This window comes from Hippocampus zosterae, chromosome 1 (genome assembly GCF_025434085.1).
Source record: "Hippocampus zosterae strain Florida chromosome 1, ASM2543408v3, whole genome shotgun sequence".
Taxonomy (NCBI): domain Eukaryota; kingdom Metazoa; phylum Chordata; class Actinopteri; order Syngnathiformes; family Syngnathidae; genus Hippocampus; species Hippocampus zosterae.
The window spans coordinates 15777935-15797800 of record NC_067451.1 but is presented as its reverse complement, the minus strand read 5'-3'; the positions used below and the strand labels follow the sequence as shown (position 1 = coordinate 15797800).

At 41.6% G+C, this 19866-nt stretch overlaps 2 protein-coding genes across 3 annotated transcripts in view; one reads left to right on the top strand and one right to left on the bottom strand.

The window, feature by feature from the left end:
* Positions 1–65: 65 nt before the first annotated feature.
* On the top strand, positions 66–10821 carry nox1 (NADPH oxidase 1). The gene is made up of 13 exons (XM_052071043.1): positions 66–234; positions 304–399; positions 516–626; positions 2615–2699; positions 3400–3545; positions 3964–4157; positions 4239–4362; positions 4982–5074; positions 5153–5394; positions 5879–6041; positions 8421–8567; positions 9066–9190; positions 9315–10821. Exons 1-13 carry the CDS (start codon positions 190–192, stop codon positions 9439–9441), a joined length of 1698 nt encoding a protein of 565 aa, XP_051927003.1. The 5' UTR covers positions 66–189; the 3' UTR covers positions 9442–10821.
* cstf2 (cleavage stimulation factor, 3' pre-RNA, subunit 2) overlaps positions 10820–19866 on the bottom strand; it is a 20713-nt gene continuing 11666 nt past the window's right edge. For both annotated transcript variants that reach the window (XM_052071056.1, XM_052071065.1), the window contains 6 exons: positions 15253–15352; positions 14774–14973; positions 13572–13696; positions 12255–12347; positions 11864–12014; positions 10820–10999 (listed from right to left, as the gene is read on the bottom strand). In XM_052071056.1, the coding sequence (XP_051927016.1) occupies positions 11892–12014; positions 12255–12347; positions 13572–13696; positions 14774–14973; positions 15253–15352 (641 nt within the window). In that variant the 3' untranslated portion in view covers positions 10820–10999; positions 11864–11891. The remainder of the gene's footprint in view (positions 11000–11863; positions 12015–12254; positions 12348–13571; positions 13697–14773; positions 14974–15252; positions 15353–19866) is intronic.

Here is a 19866-nt window from a genome sequence, read left to right as displayed (position 1 = left end):
GAATGCAGTCCTTCAGCCCGGGAATACTGCACCTTTCAAGCTTCCTCAATTCCACATGACATTTCTGTGCGTTCGTAAATTGGTGTTACTTCCTTGTGTGCCAGGTCACTGGCGCTTGAGGGAGGAGCCTGCAGCCTTTAAAAGAGGGGCGATGTCGCGCCTTGTGTAATCTCATTGAAGGTGTTCAACATGGCCAACTGGATTATTAACAACGGTGTTACCTGTGTCACACTGGTGAGCTGCTTCACATTTGTACCACGGGTGACATAAATGAGCGTATTTGACCATCTTCATATTTTGCAGGTGGTATGGATGGGCATCAACATCTTCCTCTTTGTATGGTTTTATCTCGTCTATGATGTGGGGGATGAGTTCTTTTACACACGCCATCTCTTAGGCGTGAGTCCTTCAGAAGTCGTCCCCACACACACACACACATATGTATACTCATACACTTCATCCAATTCCCTGACAGACTCATGATGTTTTGTTTCATTTTGTGGGGTCACCTACAGTCGGCTCTGGCCTGGGCCAGGGCTCCCGCCGCCGTCCTGAACTTCAATTGTATGCTGATCCTCCTCCCTGTGTGTCGCAACCTGCTGTCACTCATTCGGGGCTCCCTCGTGGTAAGATGTGCAGATATGAGTATCTCCAGTGTCTTGTCCTGTCTAAGAGCTTGTCCCATGTAATTGTAAGAGATAAATGACTGTGTGAAAAGACTACTACTTGCAATGAAAGGGTGGGGGAACTTAAAAAGCCTCAAAACACCTAACATTCAAATGCCCATACATGAAACGATAAATAGAGTGACCGCTCGAGATTTGAGTATAATTTGTTCCTAAACCAAGCGTATTACTCAAGGGTTTTGTATCTCTAATCGTATTACCCCATTGAAATGAATGGAAATGGCATTAATTTGTCCCAGCCCCCCCCAGTGATTTTTTTTAAAGATAAAAATAACACTCTAGATTATTAGACTACATGATTAATATCATACATGTTGATGTTACATTACAATGTGTGTTCAGGTATCAGTTGCATAATGGGTAACACGACACCACATAAATGCTAACTGTTAGCCTGTTTGTCTATGGAGTTTCCCATTGTATGTTAGCATTCAGGCAGCAGAGGCGATGTGGTTCCTTTTTGTTCGTCTCTCAAGTTTGCGTTTGCACCTAAAAAAAATATATATATATATATACATATATATATATATTTATTCTTCTCAGGAGAAGGGCTATAACCCCTGCAAGGAAAACTGTTTTGTGAATGGAAGGAACATTTCTAGGCAGTAATTTTGGACAAGTGGTACACTTGGGAATAATTGGAAATGTAGACTCATTTTAAAAACCTGAGTCATAACATTTCAGAAACTTAAGGAGCATAAAGTATGTGTTGTTTGTCATAAGACGACATGGATGAATCCAAATGTAATTTGTAAAATTGTATTTTTTTAAACAGTTGTTTGTTATTCAATAGTCCGATACTGACTAATAGAACCAAAATGTTTATTCCCACTGATTCCATTGAAATCAATATATGAACTTGCATCCAGCGGTGCCTTGATATACAAGTTTAATTTGTTCCATGACACTCGTAACAAAAATGTTCCGATCGTAAATAATCGTTCCTATTTGAAATGAATAGTAATGCTATTTATCTGTTTTGACGCCACCCAAAAAATTACAAACATTTGTTTTCAGTAGTAAAATAGCACTCCATAATATTGTTCATTAAAAAAAACAGAGGCTAATAACAATTAAATAAAATGTAAGGAATTTTTGCGTGCTTCAGTGGAAATTGTGTTCGCCTTTTGGTGTTGGTGCCTTGGCCACCTGGGTGCAGTATAATACAGACACACAGATACAGTTCACATGAAGACTATTACAGTATCAAGTAAACTGTAATAATATTGGTCATTAATCAAAGAGGATAAAGAATATCTGCCTGATTTCAATTTGTTTGCACGAAACAGCTAAATTCTTTTTTGGAAGAAGAAGAATTGCTGAACTATCTACCAAATTGCGATTTGTTGTGAAGGGAGTTGAGTTCAATGCCTCTATACCAGGGGTGTCCAAAGTCGGTCCTCAAAGGCCACTGTCCTGCCTGTTTTCCAGCTCTCCCAAGAGCAACACACCTCATTCAAATCATCAGGATGGTTCTAATGCTGCTTCAGAACTGGCTGATGACCTGATCATCTCAATCAGGTGTGTTGCAGGCAGGAGAGCTGGAAAACAGGCAGGACAGTGGCCCTCCAGGCCCGGAGCTGGACATGTCTGTACAGTATTCATATCTAAAATGTATGCTTGTAAGTCAAAGCAAAAAATAAAAAATAAAAATCCAAACGATGGCTCATACCTTGAAAAACATGCAAGTCAAGTTACTCTTATTTGAAGGGACCACTGAATATGTATACTCTGTTATACCTTATTTATATCCATGAAATGTTTCTTCAGTTCCGTGCCATGCATCTTTGGGTGTCCGGAAAGGCATCACACAGGTGTTGTTTTGTATTAGGATGATGATGATGATGATGATGATTTTTCCTGAATGTTTTTTTTTTAGTAGTAGCTTTTAACAAAATTAAATATTTGTGCTTTTTTTTCCTATTCAGTGTTGCAGTCGTAGTTTGAGGAAGCAGCTGGACAAAAATATTGAATTCCACAAATTAGTGGCTTACACGATCGCCCTGATGACAGGTGAGCTTGTGGCAAAAGGGGGCGCGGCGCGTCTCAGGTGTACTGATAACAGATGATTAGGTTATGGGAAACGAGTTGTGATACTGTGAGTGTCTGTGTATTGAATTCCTCACCATGACAAGTCATCAGGTGTGTCCTGTTTTGCTTCATCAGGGAAGTGCACTCATGAAGGACCCTGATGTTTTTGTGAAATCATAAAAAATACTGCATGTTTATATATATATATACACTGTATATATTTTTTCCTTTCCTTAAAAATGCTGAAATGTGATCAATCTGAGTCCTATTACACAGAGGTCATAAATGTACAATTTAAACTTGCCGGACTTGTTTGCGGGGAGCGTTCGGTTCCCACTCAGTGACGATGTGGGTGTGAATGGTCGTTTGTCTCTATAGGTGCCCTGCGACTGACTAGCGAACAGTTCAGGGTGTAGTCTGCCTGCCGCTCAGTCAGCTGGGATAGGTGCCAGCAACTAAACTATGAGACTAACTTTATTGTGGTTGTAGTGTTTGCAATTGCTTTAGTGGTGAATAACTGCACGGTATCCAACTGAGACCTGTTTCCACCCCACTCCAGCTCTTTTGCCCGATCATAATATGTCACAGAAATGAACGTATTGACATGTTTGGTACCTCGAGTGTGGACTGCGTCATGTGTCATATCTGACCCCTGTGGCTTCTCTGTGTCGTCTCCCTACAGCGGTTCACGTCATCGCTCATCTCCTGAACGTGGAGTGGTACAACAACAGCAGACAAGGCGTTTACGATGATCTCAGCACAGCACTGTCCAACCTGGCCGACACCAAAAACACCACCTACCTCAACCCCATTCGCATAACAAGTCTAGTGAGTCATCTTCTCCCTAATTTTGATTAATTACTTCTGTGTTGAGTGGTTTAAGGAACCAAATATGTTTCCGTGCCCTCTATATCACTCTAAAGGAAGTGTGGGAAATTCAGGCAATTGGGATTCAGAAATGGCATGCTTAAATTTAGGTGTGCGTGTAAGCATGTGTATAATGGGATTTAAATGATTAAAACTAATAATTATATCTATATAAAATGTGTGTGAGTGTATACACCATTGCAAACCACAGGCACACAACAATAAGAGTGTTGAATTGATACTGCATGTATATGGCAGCATCAACAAAAGCTGAGCATTAGTTTACAAAGGCCGGAGTGTGCCGTTGTTGCTTGTATGGGTGTTCCTAATGAATTGGCCAGCTTGGCACAAATGACCTGAAGTTGTTTTTGTGTGTCAGGATCCACAGCAAATTCCCACTTACTTGGTATTCACCACCATTGCGGGCATCACAGGGGTCATTATAACCCTGTGCCTCATCCTCATTATCACGTCTTCCATGGAGGTCATCCGCCGCAGCTACTTTGAGGTCTTTTGGTATACGCACCACCTCTTCATCATCTTCTTCGCCGGCCTCGTCATTCACGGCGCCGGGTAGGAGAATGCCCGCCATGTCCCCCTTTCCTCGCTTTCGCCTCGATTGTTTGCCATCAACTCTTGGCGCGTCCCCTTCAGGCGCATCGTGAGGAGTCAAAAAGACAGCCCGCCGCACAACTTCACTCTCTGCAAGGACCGCAGTGACGAGTGGGGGAGGATTCCCCAGTGCCCCATCCCACAGTTTGCAGGGGGCTTTCCCAAGGTTAGTCTCTTGTTTTGGAGACAACGGAATCAGATTTATTGGCAAAGTATGCAAAAGGAATTTACTTTCCCAGTTACAACCCATCCAGAGGAATTTAAACAAAACAATGACCAACAGAGGGAGACAGAACGGGAAGCCTGACGCTTTGCTGTCGAGCTCTCGATATCTTAGATGTGAAATGAAAACGAGTGGCAAGAGGAGGGGGGGAAAAAAAACATCAGACTCGAGTCTAACCATTCTCCTTGAATGGAAGCATGGTTTGAGCCGAGAGAAAACCTCGGGCACATGCAGCGCACATTTAAAAGACATGTACAACAAATCTTGAGGCTTACATGCAGTGAACAGGGAAGATGGGAGGGGTATACAGCAGTATACTGTCTCCTGATGATCAAGGTGGGCATACCGTGAGGAGCAGCACAATGAACTTTATTGCACCATTAAATTATGATGCATAAACTCCATCACTATATTTTCTCCAATAGCAAGTGCAATATTAACACAAAAACTAAGTGCCATGGCTCAATAAATGATGGCATGCATCAACTCCTATTGTTTTTTGAACAAACTTGAGGCCAAAGCTGCTAACCATCCTCCTTTTATACCCCCACTTCTCCCCCAGACTTGGATGTGGGTGATCGGTCCGATGATTCTGTACCTGTGTGAGCGGCTGCTGCGTTTAGTCCGATATTTGCAGACAGTCCAATACCGAAAGGTAAGGTTTCTACTGAAGTTCCGGGCAGTATCTTTTGAGCTCGCCTGTTTTTGTAAGATTTTTTTTTTCTTTTCTTAGATCGTGATGCATCCATCCAAGGTGCTGGAGTTGCAGCTGGTCAAGAAGGGCTTCAAAATGGAGGTGGGCCAGTACGTGTTCCTCAACTGCCCGGCCATCTCGCAACTGGAGTGGCACCCATTCACCATGACCTCAGCCCCCGAGGAGGACTTCCTCAGCGTGCACATCCGCTCGGCCGGAGACTGGACCGAAAAACTCATCAGCATCATGCAGCAGCTGCCCGAGGGCGCGCAAGGGCCCAAGTCAGTTCTAGTACCGGTAGTTCAAATGTTCTGCTCGTGTGATGTGAATGCTGTGAGAACGTATTCCCCCTCATGCTAGCAGAAGAAAGTATTCACAGTCAAGCTGAACATCAACCATATTCGTGGTAGTACTGTCAGGCACTCACATTAATGCTATTGTGTCAAAAATCGTTTGTGGAAATGCTCGTCTCTCTGCATCCACACAGCGATGCCGGTGTGCCTCAAACCATTTACCAATGCAGAGAAACGCAATTGAAGAGAATTTTCGCTTATGCTACATTGCATCAGCAATGAATTTGTGTTACTACTGGTAGTTGTTCACATTAATATGATATCGTCTCACATCCACTCTTATTATACTTGTTGAAAATTTTTGTGCGTGAATGCTGAGGATGAGAATACACACACTCTGTGTTTCAAAATATTTACCAAAGCTGAGTCAAGCATTCACATTAATGCAGAGTTGCATCTGTCATATTTTCAGAATGGGCGTAGACGGACCCTTCGGTACGGCCAGCGAGGACGTGTTTGACTACGAGGTGGCCATGCTGGTGGGGGCGGGAATTGGCGTCACCCCCTTCGCCTCCATCCTCAAGTCCATCTGGTACAAATTCAAGGATTCCAACCCAGGGCTGCGCACACGAAAGGTAACGCGCAATCACACGACAACGCTGCATGGTTTTTGCTTTTGTTGTCATTTTAAGGCAAAAGCTGTGCCTGTCATGTGGACTGACACGTCTCTGCTTTGATTATCAACCGGAAAGTTTTGGCACGTCCACACGCCTCACATTATGTCAAACTGGTCTACTGGGAGACAACGTTTGACATTCGCAGGCACCATCCCCCCCTCCCCCAGTACATTTCAGGGCAGGGCACATTTTCATTCCCTTGGCTGGTAGACAAGAAAATGACAGTCAAAACAAGTTTGGCTTGTTTTGCTTTTCACTTCTGGGATTTGATGTTGATATATTTCACCTGAGATCAAACAAGATCTAAAGCTTTTTTTACCCTCCCCAGTGTGTGTGTGTATAGAAATATATATATATTTTTTTTAAATCCTCGTCTCACCCCCTTTCGGGTGGTGTCCGTCCCTCATTCAGCTCGGGTCCTCTACCAGAGGCCATGAAGCTTGAGGGTTCTGCGCAGGGTTCTGCTGTTCCCATCACTGCACATTTCTGGACTGAGATGTCCGATGTTGTTCCCGGGATCTGTTGCAACCACTCATCTAGTTTGGGGGTCACTGCCCCGAGTGCTCCGACCACCACACGCACGACTGTCACCTTTACCTTCCAGGCTCTCTCCAGCTCCTCTCTGAGCCCTTGGTATTTCTCGAGTTTCTCATGTTCCTTCTTCCTGATGTTTCCATCACTTGGGACCGCTACATCCACTACTACGGCTTTCCTCTGCCCTTTATCTATGATCACGATATCTGGTTGGTTCGCCATTACCATCTTGTCAGTCTGGATCTGGAAGTCCCACAGGATCTTCGCTCTGTCATTTTCCACCACCTTCAGAGGTGTTTCCCATTTTGACCTTGGGGTTTCCAGTCCATACTCCGCACAGATGTTTCGGTAGACTATGCCAGCCACCTGGTTATGGCGTTCCATGTAGGCTTTCCCTGCCAGCATCTTACACCCTTCAGTTATGTGTTGGATCGTCTCTTGTCCCTCTTTGCACAACCTACACCTTGGGTCTTGTCTGGTGTGGTATATCTGGGCCTCGATGGCTCTGGTGCTCAAGGCCTGCTCCTGAGCAGCCAGGATGAGTGCCTCTGTGCTGTCCTTCAGGCCAGCCCTCTCTAGCCACTGATAGGACTTCTTGAGATCGGCCACTTCAGTTATGGTCCGGTAGTACATCCCGTGTAGGGACTTGTCCTCCCATGATGGTCCCTCTTCCAGCGCCTCATCGACTGTTCCCCATTGTCCTAGACATTCTCTGAGTACGTCATCCGTTGGAGCCTTCTCCTTGATGTATTCATGGAGCTAGGATGTTTCATCCTGGACAGTGGCTCTCACACTCACTAGTCCCCGGCCTCCTTCCTTTCGGCTTGCGTACAGTCTCAGGGTGCTGGATTTGGGATGGAACCCTCCATATATATACAGTATATATTTCACTGATAGGCGTTTCCTCCTCTAAATCTCCCTTTGGTCAAAGCATGTATATGAACACTATCCTGAATTTTTGAAAAATATCACATAAAATGAACAGTCAAACTGATCAGAAACAATGTAGCGCTGTTTACTCTAGTACTGCCTTGCACCAATCTCTTTTCGTTCATATGAGGAACAATGATGAGGTAATGATTCTGCTCGTAGTCTGTTTTTTAACAGGCATTAAAGCCATTCGTCATTTTTTATTTTAAGAAAAATAGTGTAAGCACTGAATATGCTTTTGAAAAACAAGCTCTTCTCTGTTGATAGCCATGTTGTTAGTCTTAACCAGTGCAAGGACGCACTTTGAACTGCGCTAATTGCTAGTGTATAAAAAAAATCATGTCAAATGTCAATTCAACTCACTTTACAATAAGGAGCACGTTGGCAAAAAGTGAAGCTTTCTTCAAAAAGGAGGCTTCAATTGAACTTTAATTTCCAAATAAACAGAAAATGAAGACAATTACAGCATGTGCATTTAAAACAACCACATAGCTTAGCATTTCAGTCCTCTAGCTAAATGCTAATATATATATTTTTTAGGGTGCACGGACGCTGGAACAGATTCATGACATTTGCATTCGGCTCAATGGGAAAACATGACTTGGGATATGAATGTTTTGCGTCATGAGCATGGTCACAGAATGAATTAATCTTCTCTCAAGGCACTCATAGCATATCTTGAATGATGACCATCCTTGTTCCACTTAAATTTGTAATGCCGTAGTTTATCCCACACTGATATTTTCCCTCACTTGAATGAAGCCAAGTAATGTAACCCGCCAACCTGAACACACCCTGATCCTCATTAAGTCTTTTGAGAAAGCGCTTCATTATTGTTTGTGGGGGGTTTTCTCTCTGACTCCCTCATTCCAGATCTACTTCTACTGGCTGTGCCGAGAGACAAATGCTTTTGAGTGGTTTGCCGACCTCCTGCAAGACCAAGAGAGGGAGATGGAGGAGAGGGGCATTGGGGATTTCCTCACCTACAAGCTCTTTCTGACCGGATGGGATCAGAGTCATGTAAGTGCGTATGTGGATGATTGTTTTGAATGAGTTTTTTTGGTTTTGGTTTTAACCGCAGTTTCCCTGCATACCCGCAATATTCTACTCACAGATTATACATTGGAAAATTATTTTTTTGTGCTCAGGCCAAACCTCTGGAAGCTATAAAAGTATTACTTTTGTGCCAAGGAACTATGTTGCTCTAAATTGCAGAGCTTCATGTATATATTTTTGTTTGGGGGTGAGGATTCATTTGGCAGTCTCTCAAATTTACTTTGGGATGTTTTGTGTGGGGTGAAGACTGGTTTCATGGGTGTGTCTGTCATGGAAATAGGAGTTGGTCCAGTGTTGCACTGATTAATTAGGAAAAGCGCTGACTGCAAAAAATGACCGCACCACTACATGTCACTACATTGGAACAGCACTTCAGATTTAGACCGGTTTTCATCTGAAAAAAATGTTCTTTGGAACATGCCGTTACTGTATTTCACGTAATGTCTTCCTGTTCCCGTTAAGGCCAATCATGCCATGGTGCACTTTGACGAGGAGACTGATGTGATCACAGGACTCAAACAGAAAACTCATTATGGAAGACCCAACTGGAATAAGGAGTTTGAACAAGTCCGCAAGGAGAATCCCTCGTAAGACAATTATCTTCCCTCTCTGAAATACCAAACAAATTCAAACAGCCAAAAATGTCCCATCTTTTTGCGAATTTCCCCAGTGTGGGACAAATAAAGGTCATCTTTTGCATTTCATCTTCAGGGCTGTGGTGGGAACATTCTTGTGCGGCCCGGCAGTTTTGGCGAAAGTCTTGGAAAAGAAATGCGCCGAATACTCGGAGGTGGACCCGCGAAAGACAAAGTTCTACTTCAACAAAGAGAACTTTTGAGCTGGGGAAAAAACTCTCCTTCCAGTCTCCTTTTGGGAAGACCTGGTGGGGAAATGTTTTCTTATTGCTAATTAAGGCACGTATGCGTGTTGAAAGCGTGCACGCAAAATAAGAATAGTAATAATAATAATTCTGACAACAATGCTGGGCATGTTGCTCCACTAGTCTGAATTCTCCCTATTGTCTCTCTACCACTGGTCTTGATGGTTTAGTAAAAATGTGCACATATTTAAAGAACAGGGTTTCCTTCAACAACTCATGAATGCATGTTTATTACAAAACCTACAAAATCGTGTCAGTGAAGTTGAACCTAAAAGTTGCACATTTACTGTTGTAATAGCAAAACATTTTTTTAAATAAGTGTTGCACACATGAGAAAATTACCTGTAAAAAGCAATACATTACAAGAAAAAAAAACAATATCTTAAATTGGGGAACAATTTGAAAAACAATTTTGTTGAGTTACATTTTTATGCCGATTCAAAAAGTATGACTTGCTCTAGTAAGACAAGTTGACTAGGAATGGACTCAGCTGCGTGACAACTCGTCACAACTGAGAGTGCAGTGAGAGGTGTGTGCAGCTGACAGTAGGTCAGTACTATCAATATCTACAAACAGAAAGCTAGCATAGTAGGAAATCAGGGGATTAGTGCTAACTTCTCTTTTGACCTTGTAACCATGGGTTGTAAATTCTAGTTTGTTTTATGCTGCTGTTTAAAAGTTTTCAAAGCTTGTAACTATTCTATCTTTGTGTTTTATTTCCATACATACACATTGATTTCAGGGGTTTTCTTCAGTTTTGGATTCAGCACCCCAAAATGTTAAAATCAGCTGTCTGACCTAATTTAAAAAATATCTTCCCCAATGTTATTATACATATATATAACACACACACACCTTTTTGGCATGCCTATTTGTTGCTCAATGAAATACAAAACCCCATTGAAGCATTTCCCAAAGAGCCATTTTGAGCCCTGAGCTTCATTTTTGCAATGAGCGCTTTCACACCAAATGTTGCAATCGTTCCTTTGTTTACATTTTGTATTGTACATTACATTTATCATGTATTTATATATAAATATATATATCATGTATATCATAGTAGTTACCTGTGTTTTCAAAAGTTCCCAATTTAGTATTTTGACATATGTTCAGAGCTGTGTAAATATAAACTTAGGCAACTTGTTTTTTGGGAGGTTTTTTTTTTTGTAAATATGAAGGAAGACGCGCACCTGGGAAAAAAAGGCATGGGCCCTGTGGTTAATCATTCCCTGAAGCCAATGACAGTTATGTTTAAACTCCATTTAATGAAGAACTCAAGTGCTAATTTTCCACTATTGTCTTTATGCGTCTGGTAAATAAAGGATAAGTGCTCATGTTTTCGTAGTTTTGTTTTATTCATGAAACGTGAGGAAAAATAAAGGATGATGTTGTGATGTTTGTTTTCACACTTTTTTTTGGTGGGGCTGCATAAAAAAAAGACATGGAAAAAAAATCAAACTATACAAGCATCCAAAATAATGACGAGGCAAACTTGACTGAGGTCAGACTGTCATTCCTAAAAGAAGAAGAAAGTCGGTATTATCTATCCTTGAACACAGGGGAGAATACTTTGCAGAGAGCTAGTTCCGATCTGATTTGTATTACCGGTATACAAATAATAGTAATGGGTTCTTACAGAATGTTTAAATTTCTTCAGCGGATATTTTTTGTAGCTGCAAGCTACATTCATCCAAATTATGAAAAATGCAAGATAATTGTGTATTACGGGATTCAATATTAAAACAATGTCACGGTATATAAGAAAAAAAATTACAATTAAATTTTTCATCTCAGAAAATAGTCAATTTATTGACAAAATTTAAAAATGTACAATGAAAAGTAATTTTACTAAAAAAAAGCTATGCTAACGGACAAACTGTAGTATAAGGTCATCGTCAATTTTTGAAGAATAAAGTTCTTTAAAAAAAAAAAGACTTGCAAGAGTAGAATAAATTTGCCAAGTATACGAAAAAAAATTGGGGGAACTAAAATTGCTTTAAAAACTTGGGTGAAAAAAATATAATTTTGCAAGAATTAAACAAAAAAGCAGATTCTGTAAAAGGTATAATGTTAGATAAAATATAACAAGTACATCATGCAAGAATTCTGATAATTTTATAAGAATAAACTCAGATAATATAGAATATAATTGTAGAATATGATGGTGAAATTTCACTTTTAAAAGACAAAAGCTGAAATTAACAGTTTTACAAGAATAAAGGCGTAATGAGGGGAAATAAGTCATGTTTAATCAAAACAGCTTGATTGTGCCCAATGAACCAGGTACGGTGATGGGATATGCGGCTGGATTTGAGTGCGAGGCTGTGCTTTGAGCCTACTTTGCTTTACTTTGGGGCGACGAGCCGAATGAAGCACCTACCTGCCAATGCACGGCATCCGGGTGTCGATCAAGGTGCACCGGTGGTTTTCTGGATCTGCTCTTTGAGGATGAGGATGCTCTGCCTCTGCTCGGGGGGCAGCATGGCGATCTGTTCCGGGGTCAGCTGTAGAACTTGCATGATCAGGGCGGCCTGCAAATGGGCACACAAAAATGGGGCATCAAGAGGATGTGGCGGCACAATGTGGTGCCCTCAATCCAAAGCTTACATTAACGTTACACAAGAGCTTTTAAAACTTGGAAACGCTGTATTTCAGGATAATACGTGATTTCAGGAAAAAGACGACGTACAACAAGCAAAAATGACAACGGTACCACCTGAGTTTCATTTTGGGGCAGGAAGACATGTGTCACAGACCTAAGTGACACTCACCTTCTCTTGGTCTTGTGTGGAAACTTGGTTCTGAGCCGGACTGAAGCCGCCACCTCCTCCTCCTGGAGGAGGAACTCCTGAAATAACGGGACCCTGTGGAGAAAAACACGGCGGGCATTTGCAGTGCTGATCAACAGAGTCATGATATCAAGGCTGGACAGACGCAGTTCACTTTGGAGGGTCAAGCAAGCCAGTGTTAATTTCATTGATGAAAAACCTTCATCTTTCATTTTGTCACGAATTTTTTTTCAGATGAAAACAAAACAAAAACAAAAACAGAAGTCCTTTCTTGATACAATAATGAAAACTAAATTGGTTGACAATTTGGTCAACAAATTGACGAGACAAATGAAAAACTGCAGTGAGGAAATCCAATCGGAAGAAGAAAGCACGCGCGGCGAGGAGAAAAGAACCATTTAGAAAACGGAAAATACGGGACAAAGCGAGAGGATAACCAATCAGAGGTCGAGTGAAGCGGTGAATGCAAGCCAGTCACCCGCTTAAATCACGCTCCCGGGAACAAAGGAGACGAGAAAGAATTAATGGTGAAAGTGCGAGATCATATCCGTAGCTGGGAGAACAAGAGGATTTGTGTGTGACTTCACGTTCCACGATTATGAAAAAAAGGACTGTGTGTAAAGAATGAGGAATAGTCATGCGTGGGAAAAACAGGACAAATTTTTAGAGACATCTACATTTGAGTTATTTAACTAAAAAAATAATTACTAAAATTTGTTTAAACAAAACATTAAAATGATGTGTTATTTAAGTATTAAAATACATTATATCACACTTTGATGCTAGTTTACACAATAAGAAATAACGATACATCATATACTGTAAACGCATGTATTGTATATTCATTAAATTAAAAAAAACGATTTGACATACACATTTAAGTATGCCTTAATTTAAAAAATGTTCACATTTGTTGAGTAAAAATGCTTTTTTGGATTTGTTGGTATCTCACTGAACAACTTCAATTCTTTTTGAAAATGATTCATATAAAAAATACTGGTAAAATAATTTTAAACATACATTAACACATTTGCATTTTTTTCCAATTGAAATCATAGGTTCATTCATTACAGTGAGTTGTACATGATGCAAATGAATGAATGAATTGTCTGGTATTTCAAAGAAACACTTGGACAGCATCCTAATGGTTGCAAGCTGGCTAGTTGAGTTCACCGTTCCTGTCATGGTGACTCATTAGACAAACAACACAGAAGAATACTCCAGCCTTGCACCTGATAACTCTCACAGATAAAACCCAGGGACAATAAACAAAGGAAAGATGGCAAAAGAGACATTTACTGGCCGTGCAACCAGGGGTGCGTTGGGGCCCATGTTGTGGGGCATGGGGCCTTGCATTCCTCCCGCCATGGGAACCCTTTGACCTGCCACGGGACCGCGGGCGTCCATTGCTCTGGGATCACGGCCTGCAGGAAGAAGATGTGGAAAACACAAACACACATGAATCGCGAATAATGTTAAGTGAAAAAACAAGAATTTACTTTTGGAACAATACAGAAATTGAGTCTCCTGGTGCTCTCTCGGCATGTTAAGGTGTCAACAATTGAGTCCTTCTTACACCACATTCACTCAGTCTGTAAGGTCCATCTAGCAGAGCAAAAGATGACAGCGCCCCGGTGGCCAACATGGCACGGAAGTGCTGATGTAGCAGCTTACGAGGAAATGAACATGAAGACATTTGCCGCTGGTTTTGACGAGAAGTAGAGCACACCTCGAACTGACGATCAATCACTCTTATTGTTGCAAAAGATGGTGGGAGGAGGAAGAGGAGGCAAGCAGCAGAAAAGGGGATGGATGATCCTGTTGCTTGGAGTTTATACAACATTTTTAATCCGAGGCACCTTGCCAAGCAACGCATACACTCTGCCCTCACCACAACTGGCTGATGGTGCCTTCTTCTCCACTCGAAGCAACCCCTGTGTAGTTGCACCGCAAACTAAAGACTTGTGGCACTACCTGTTGTTTTTGATTGGTCTGAAGCTATCATTATAGTGTAAAATCTATCAAAATAACAATTGGTACAATTAGAATTAACTATGTAATGTGTCTTACATATGGTTTTTTTTTTAAATAGACCTCTTCATTGCGCATATTAAAGTAATTTTACCCTCAAAATTAAAAAAAAAAAGCATTCGTAAAAACACACCACTCTTTGCACATTGTCATCTTACAGCCTGACTCAAAATTGGATTGAATTCATGATTCATTCTTCAACCCCCCCCAATAATAACTGAAAAGGTTTTGAAATTTTCACACATTGATCACAATTTTTACAAAAAATGAGGAACACAACTTTTTTCAATTATCAATAGATTTGGGGCAAATAAACCAAAAGGTGTTTGTGATTATGGAGTGTTGATTGTAGAATTTTTCCGAAGTAAATTACTTTTAATACGTTTTGCAATAGGGCAGTAACATGGTGAAAGGGTCAAGTGGTGTGAATATTTTCTTGACTCGTGTGCAACATGGCCGCTTCAGCTGACCTCTGGTTTCCATCGGGGGTCCGCGCTGCTCCAGCATAGGAGGCCCCCTGGGGTCACCCATCATGTTTCGTGGTTCGCCCATTGGCGGCCCTCTCAGATCCATGGGGGGGCCTCGCATATCCGGTGGTGGGACACCTCCCATCGGGCCCATGTGCACCGGCGGCTGGGCATGGGGTGGAGGTGCTCCCATGTAGCCACGGCTAAACAGAAGTTTTAATTGGTTACGTCCTTGGCTGGACTAGACGGAAGCAGACAATTGCAAATAACTAGCAGAAGGCATCTGACCCTAGTGGTGGAATCAATGCAACAACAACAACAACAAAAAAGATTAAAAAGGCCACCCCTGGCATTTTTATCAGGGAATGATATTGGCCGGCCAACTCGGGAAAACTAGTTGCGAAAGCACGCACACTTTATAAATTGTTCCGTGGTCGCTCGGTGCGCCGCTTAATGCGCCGCTTAATGCGCCGTATACTCACTTGGGGTCAATGGTGTCTCCCGTGACCGACAACAGACTGCCCCCTCGGGGATCGTTGGGCCCATCGCCAAGCAGGCCTCTGGGGGGTATGCCGCCCCCTCCTAAGGGAGAAAAAAAGAGATGAAAATAGGCATAAAAAACACGATGACACAACACGACACAAGACACTGGCTAGCCAAAACATGTCACCACCGCGTTCAAAATTGTGAGGATTGTGTAGCATTGTTGATTAATGGAGTCTAAAAGTAAATGAGGCAAAATATAGAGTGCAATGGTGCTCTTGTAGTTTTCTGAAGAAAACTTTTTTTTCCATTAGAGTATAGCTGTGCCTTGATATTGAATGATCACGCTTGTGACTCAAAACAGTCGTATCTCAAGTCACCTTTGCATTTTTGTCTCTGTGTTTTTGGAAAAGATATATTTATACGAGTCCGCTTCAATTTTTTCGATAGTTGAAACTAGAACTAAAAATTGAACCCACGTATATCACATGGCAACTACATAGGGATGGGCGATAGTTGATTTTCATTAATTAATTCAATTTTTGACCGTTTTTTTCTTTGTGACTTGTGAAGTTCAAAGCATTTTTTCACTGATGTGCACTGCTTGTACGAACCACGTGGCTATGAAGAGAGTGAAGTGGGTTTACAAAAAGATATATAGCTGTTGCCAAATTAGTGACTTTGGAATCAATCCACTTTCAACCCCTGTAGTGACTCATGATTGCGAAAGAGAAAACATAAGCAGAATAATTTTTATATTATATTCTGCATGACAAGAAAGGAGCCTGGTGGAAGACAATCATGGAGTCAATTGTGCTGAACATTGCCAAAGACAATGTGTTGCAAAAGCAGTGACGTTTGAAAGGTTTGACTTGAGGTATGTGCTTGCAAGCCGCAAATATTATTCCCAAAGTTGCCTTGCCACACCTGTTTAACTCAAGATGAGAAAAGCGTATGTGAAAGCAGAAAGGGGAGCAGACACAATCAGCTGAGGCATGCAGTTTAAATGCTCATTTTATGATACAGCTGTTGAACATTTCAAATGTTTGTTAATTTAATTAAGGTTACTAAATAACATCGTGTGCGCCCTGCACATGTATTTCTCTTAGACGAGCTGTCCGGTAATATCGTGTTTGTCAGAACACAGCATGTTGGAAGACGGGACGTCATAACCGAGCTCCAAAACAATAAACCATTTCTCTGTTTCTATTTCATTTGCGCTTTTTAATACATTTGTGGAGAGACTTACAGGTTTTGTAAGTGACCATGCCACCGCTCTTACGTAAAATATTTCCACACGCTTGTTGAATAGTCCAACACAAGTGTTGAAAAGCAACGTGTGTGTTGTAATGTTGGTGGGTGCTGTGATATGAATGTGGTTATCACACAGGTGTCGCCCACACATTATTGGCTATTTTTCTGCGCCACAGAACGTTACAACGTTGCCAACGGCCGCAGACAGGCGATTGACATTAGCGCCTTCTAGCCGACATTTCAAGCGTCACATGACCAAATCCAGAATGTTCGTGAGCACATTTTTGACACAAGTCTCTTTTAAGCATCGATAGTGTAGTGTTACAGTAGGTAAGTCAAGCAGTCAACTTTTACAAACATGCGGCAGGTAATCAACTACATAAACATAAAATAACATTATTAAAAGAGTTCCAGGAAGAACTTGTCAGATTGTCTTTATGCAAGTGAGCAATAATAATGGACTCTGCAACACTGGAAACAGGTTACGAGGTGATAAAATGTGTGGCGGAAGTGTTTTGTCGGGTCTAGGTTGAGCAATATTTATGGGAAATTCCCATAAGGAGATCAGATGACCAGGAAAATAATGAAGCATCAGGTTTGTACCAGCAATGGTCTTCCCTATTGTAAAAAGAACAATGCACGCATTCATGAGGCAGATTTTGACGCATGGACTTCAGTGGCCATTTCGAATCATTGGCATTCATAACACGTGAACAAAACAAAGTATGGGGCTTTTTTCTATTTGTCGTCTACTAAGACAGGCATCAATCAGCATGACAGGTTATTCAAAGCAGAGAGAGGGGGGAGGAACAATTGGGCTTGGAAAAGCACAGCAAGCAGCCTGATGTCACGACACAACACAACAGACACAAATGAAGAAACAGAGCAATTATGGTTGAAACAGCGCTTGCTAAGACAAGGCTTGTATTATTGAGTGATGGAACATTGCTGCCAGTGGTATGCATGCAAATGTGAAGTGATGGGTGTGTCAGTGTTAGAGGTTGCTTTTTAAGATTAATTACAACTTTCCTGACATGGATGTTATAAACAGCGGCAAGCTGTCAAGAAGAGACAGCAGGCGCCTCCATAGTGTCGCTCAGTGAGATGGCTTTGAACAACAAAAGCACACCTGTTTGTTACAAGTATTAAGGACACATTTGCAGCCTTTATAAAAAACCCAAATTATGCCAAATGCGTTCAATACTTAATGGAATCCAGCAATGGAAGGAAGAATCCATTTTATTTTGGCACAAATTTGAATCAAGGTGAAGACATGGAAATAATGTTAATTTCACAATGTATGGGAGAGGGGGGGGGGTATTAATCCAATTAAGATTTTTCTGCCTTGGAAGAGGTCTGTTCTGCGTTTATTGGTTGGCCTGTCACAATTTTTCCAGACGGTAAAATTTCCCAGAAACGATTGCGATGAATGATAGTATTGTGTTTTAGTTTGCTGTTGTTCCTGTTTTTGTATGCTCATTACCCGTGAGATTTTTCAGATGTAAAAGAGCAACATTGACTCAAAAAAAGTTGACCTCTCAGTGATCTAATCAATAAATCCATCCATTTTCCGAACCGCTTGATCCTCACTAGGGTCGCGGGGGGTGCTGAAGCCTTTCCCAGCCGTCTTCGGGCAGTAGGCGGGGGACACCCTGAATCAGTTGCCAGCCAATCACTGCTAATCAATACAGTACTCTCCTAATTTCAAGATTAATTTATTCAATAAGTTTTATAGGATGCACATTGATGTGTGAACATGCAGTACGGCGGTGTCAATTGAGCCGAAATCTCTCTGTGCACCATTGGTAAATGCACTGTGGGTGGTCTCACTGTCCGTTCTGCCACTCAAAATGGGTATCTGGTGCCAGTCGCCACTCTTTTTGAATAAATAAACACGCAATAAATTACCATTTATCAAATTCCCCCATCTGGGAACAAAAAAAAAAATCATGTCAATTTTCCTCCTTATTTAACGATAAGTCCATATAATAAATATTGTGAAAGGCCCATTTGTTATCAAATCAAATCTGATTTTAGAGGGAATCCACGCCAAGAAGAATACTTGAGCATGGTGGACTGAAGTCCATTTCTGATATGAGAAGCGTGGCATTTTTAATTTATACATGGGCACATAGTACCGTACATCCAAGGCCAAAGAGTATTGTCTGACGGTTTTTGATTCCTCGCTGCGCTGGGATAAGGAAAAACATGCATGGTTACACAGAGTACGATAATGACTTGTGTGAAAGAAATGGGGCTTAGTCAGTAAACTGTTCTTGCAAGTTTGGAGCAAAGTTGGTTTACCATGAGAAGTTTTGCACTCCCATATTGTTGGTGACAGTATCATGCATGACAAGTACAGTACTTGCACTGTGGTGCATTGGGAAATGAGTGACAAGATTAAATATGTTTTTTTTCCTTTGACTTGTGATTTTAAAAAAAATAAAAATAAATAAAAAAAGAAATGATTCTTCATGGTGGCAGTGAACTCAACGCACTTTACATCAAGCAGCGGTTTGGCAGACAGTGAAGAATTCTTCAAAACACAGGCTTCAAACCGTTTGTATATATATTTTTTTATCCTCTAAAAAGAAAGACTTTTTGCATCTTACTGATGAATTCTGACCACCTAGTAAGGGTGTGGAAAATAATCGATATTAATCGATACATCGATGCGCACGTCCGCGATCCGAGTGCATCGGCTCATTCACTGGGTACGACGCGATTGACGGGTGAAATCGCGATTCATCACGATGCATTGATGGGTATCGGTGAAATCGCGATTCATCACGATGCATTGATGGGTATCGGTAAAATCCGATTCAATCGCCGTTTTATTCATATTAAACGTCACATATCTGCCCTTTCCTAGGCGCAATGAATGCACCATCATTGCTTTGCGTTTTGTGTTGAATACGGACGGTAGCCGTGCGTCACATACAGTCCAGTACACAACGAGCGAAACATTATGGAAGTTGGCGCACGCACCAGCAAGGAAACTACTATATTTAATGCAGCCGCAACATTCAAATCTTATGTTTGGAAATACTACGGCTTCGAAAAGAAAGACGGAAAGCTTGATAAAACCTCCGTAATTTGCAAGGTATGTCGCACTAAGAAGCCATACAACGGCAGCACCACAAATATGCAGACCCACTTGAACCGATGGCACCAGATCACCGACAAGTTTCCCTCCCGCTTCCCCGCCGGACACCGGAGAAACTCTTGGTAAACCAGGTCAGGATCAGAAAAAAATTGCCTCTTATTTTGGGAGTCCCCTTGCAACTCACTGTGACCGCGCAATGGCTATAACTAAGGCCACTGCTTATTTCATATGCAAAGACCTCCAGCCTTAGCGT

What these genes read in the sequence shown, in the direction of transcription:
- nox1 (XM_052071043.1), top strand. Translation starts at nt 190, where the DNA reads ATGGCCAACTGGATTATTAACAACGGTGTTACCTGTGTCACACTG. An exon ending in CCATTCGCATAACAAGTCTA is followed by an intron (nt 3,546 to 3,963) that starts GTGAGTCATCTT and finishes TTTGTGTGTCAG; the next exon opens with GATCCACAGCAAATTCCCAC. An exon ending in GAGGGCGCGCAAGGGCCCAA is followed by an intron (nt 5,395 to 5,878) that starts GTCAGTTCTAGT and finishes TCATATTTTCAG; the next exon opens with AATGGGCGTAGACGGACCCT.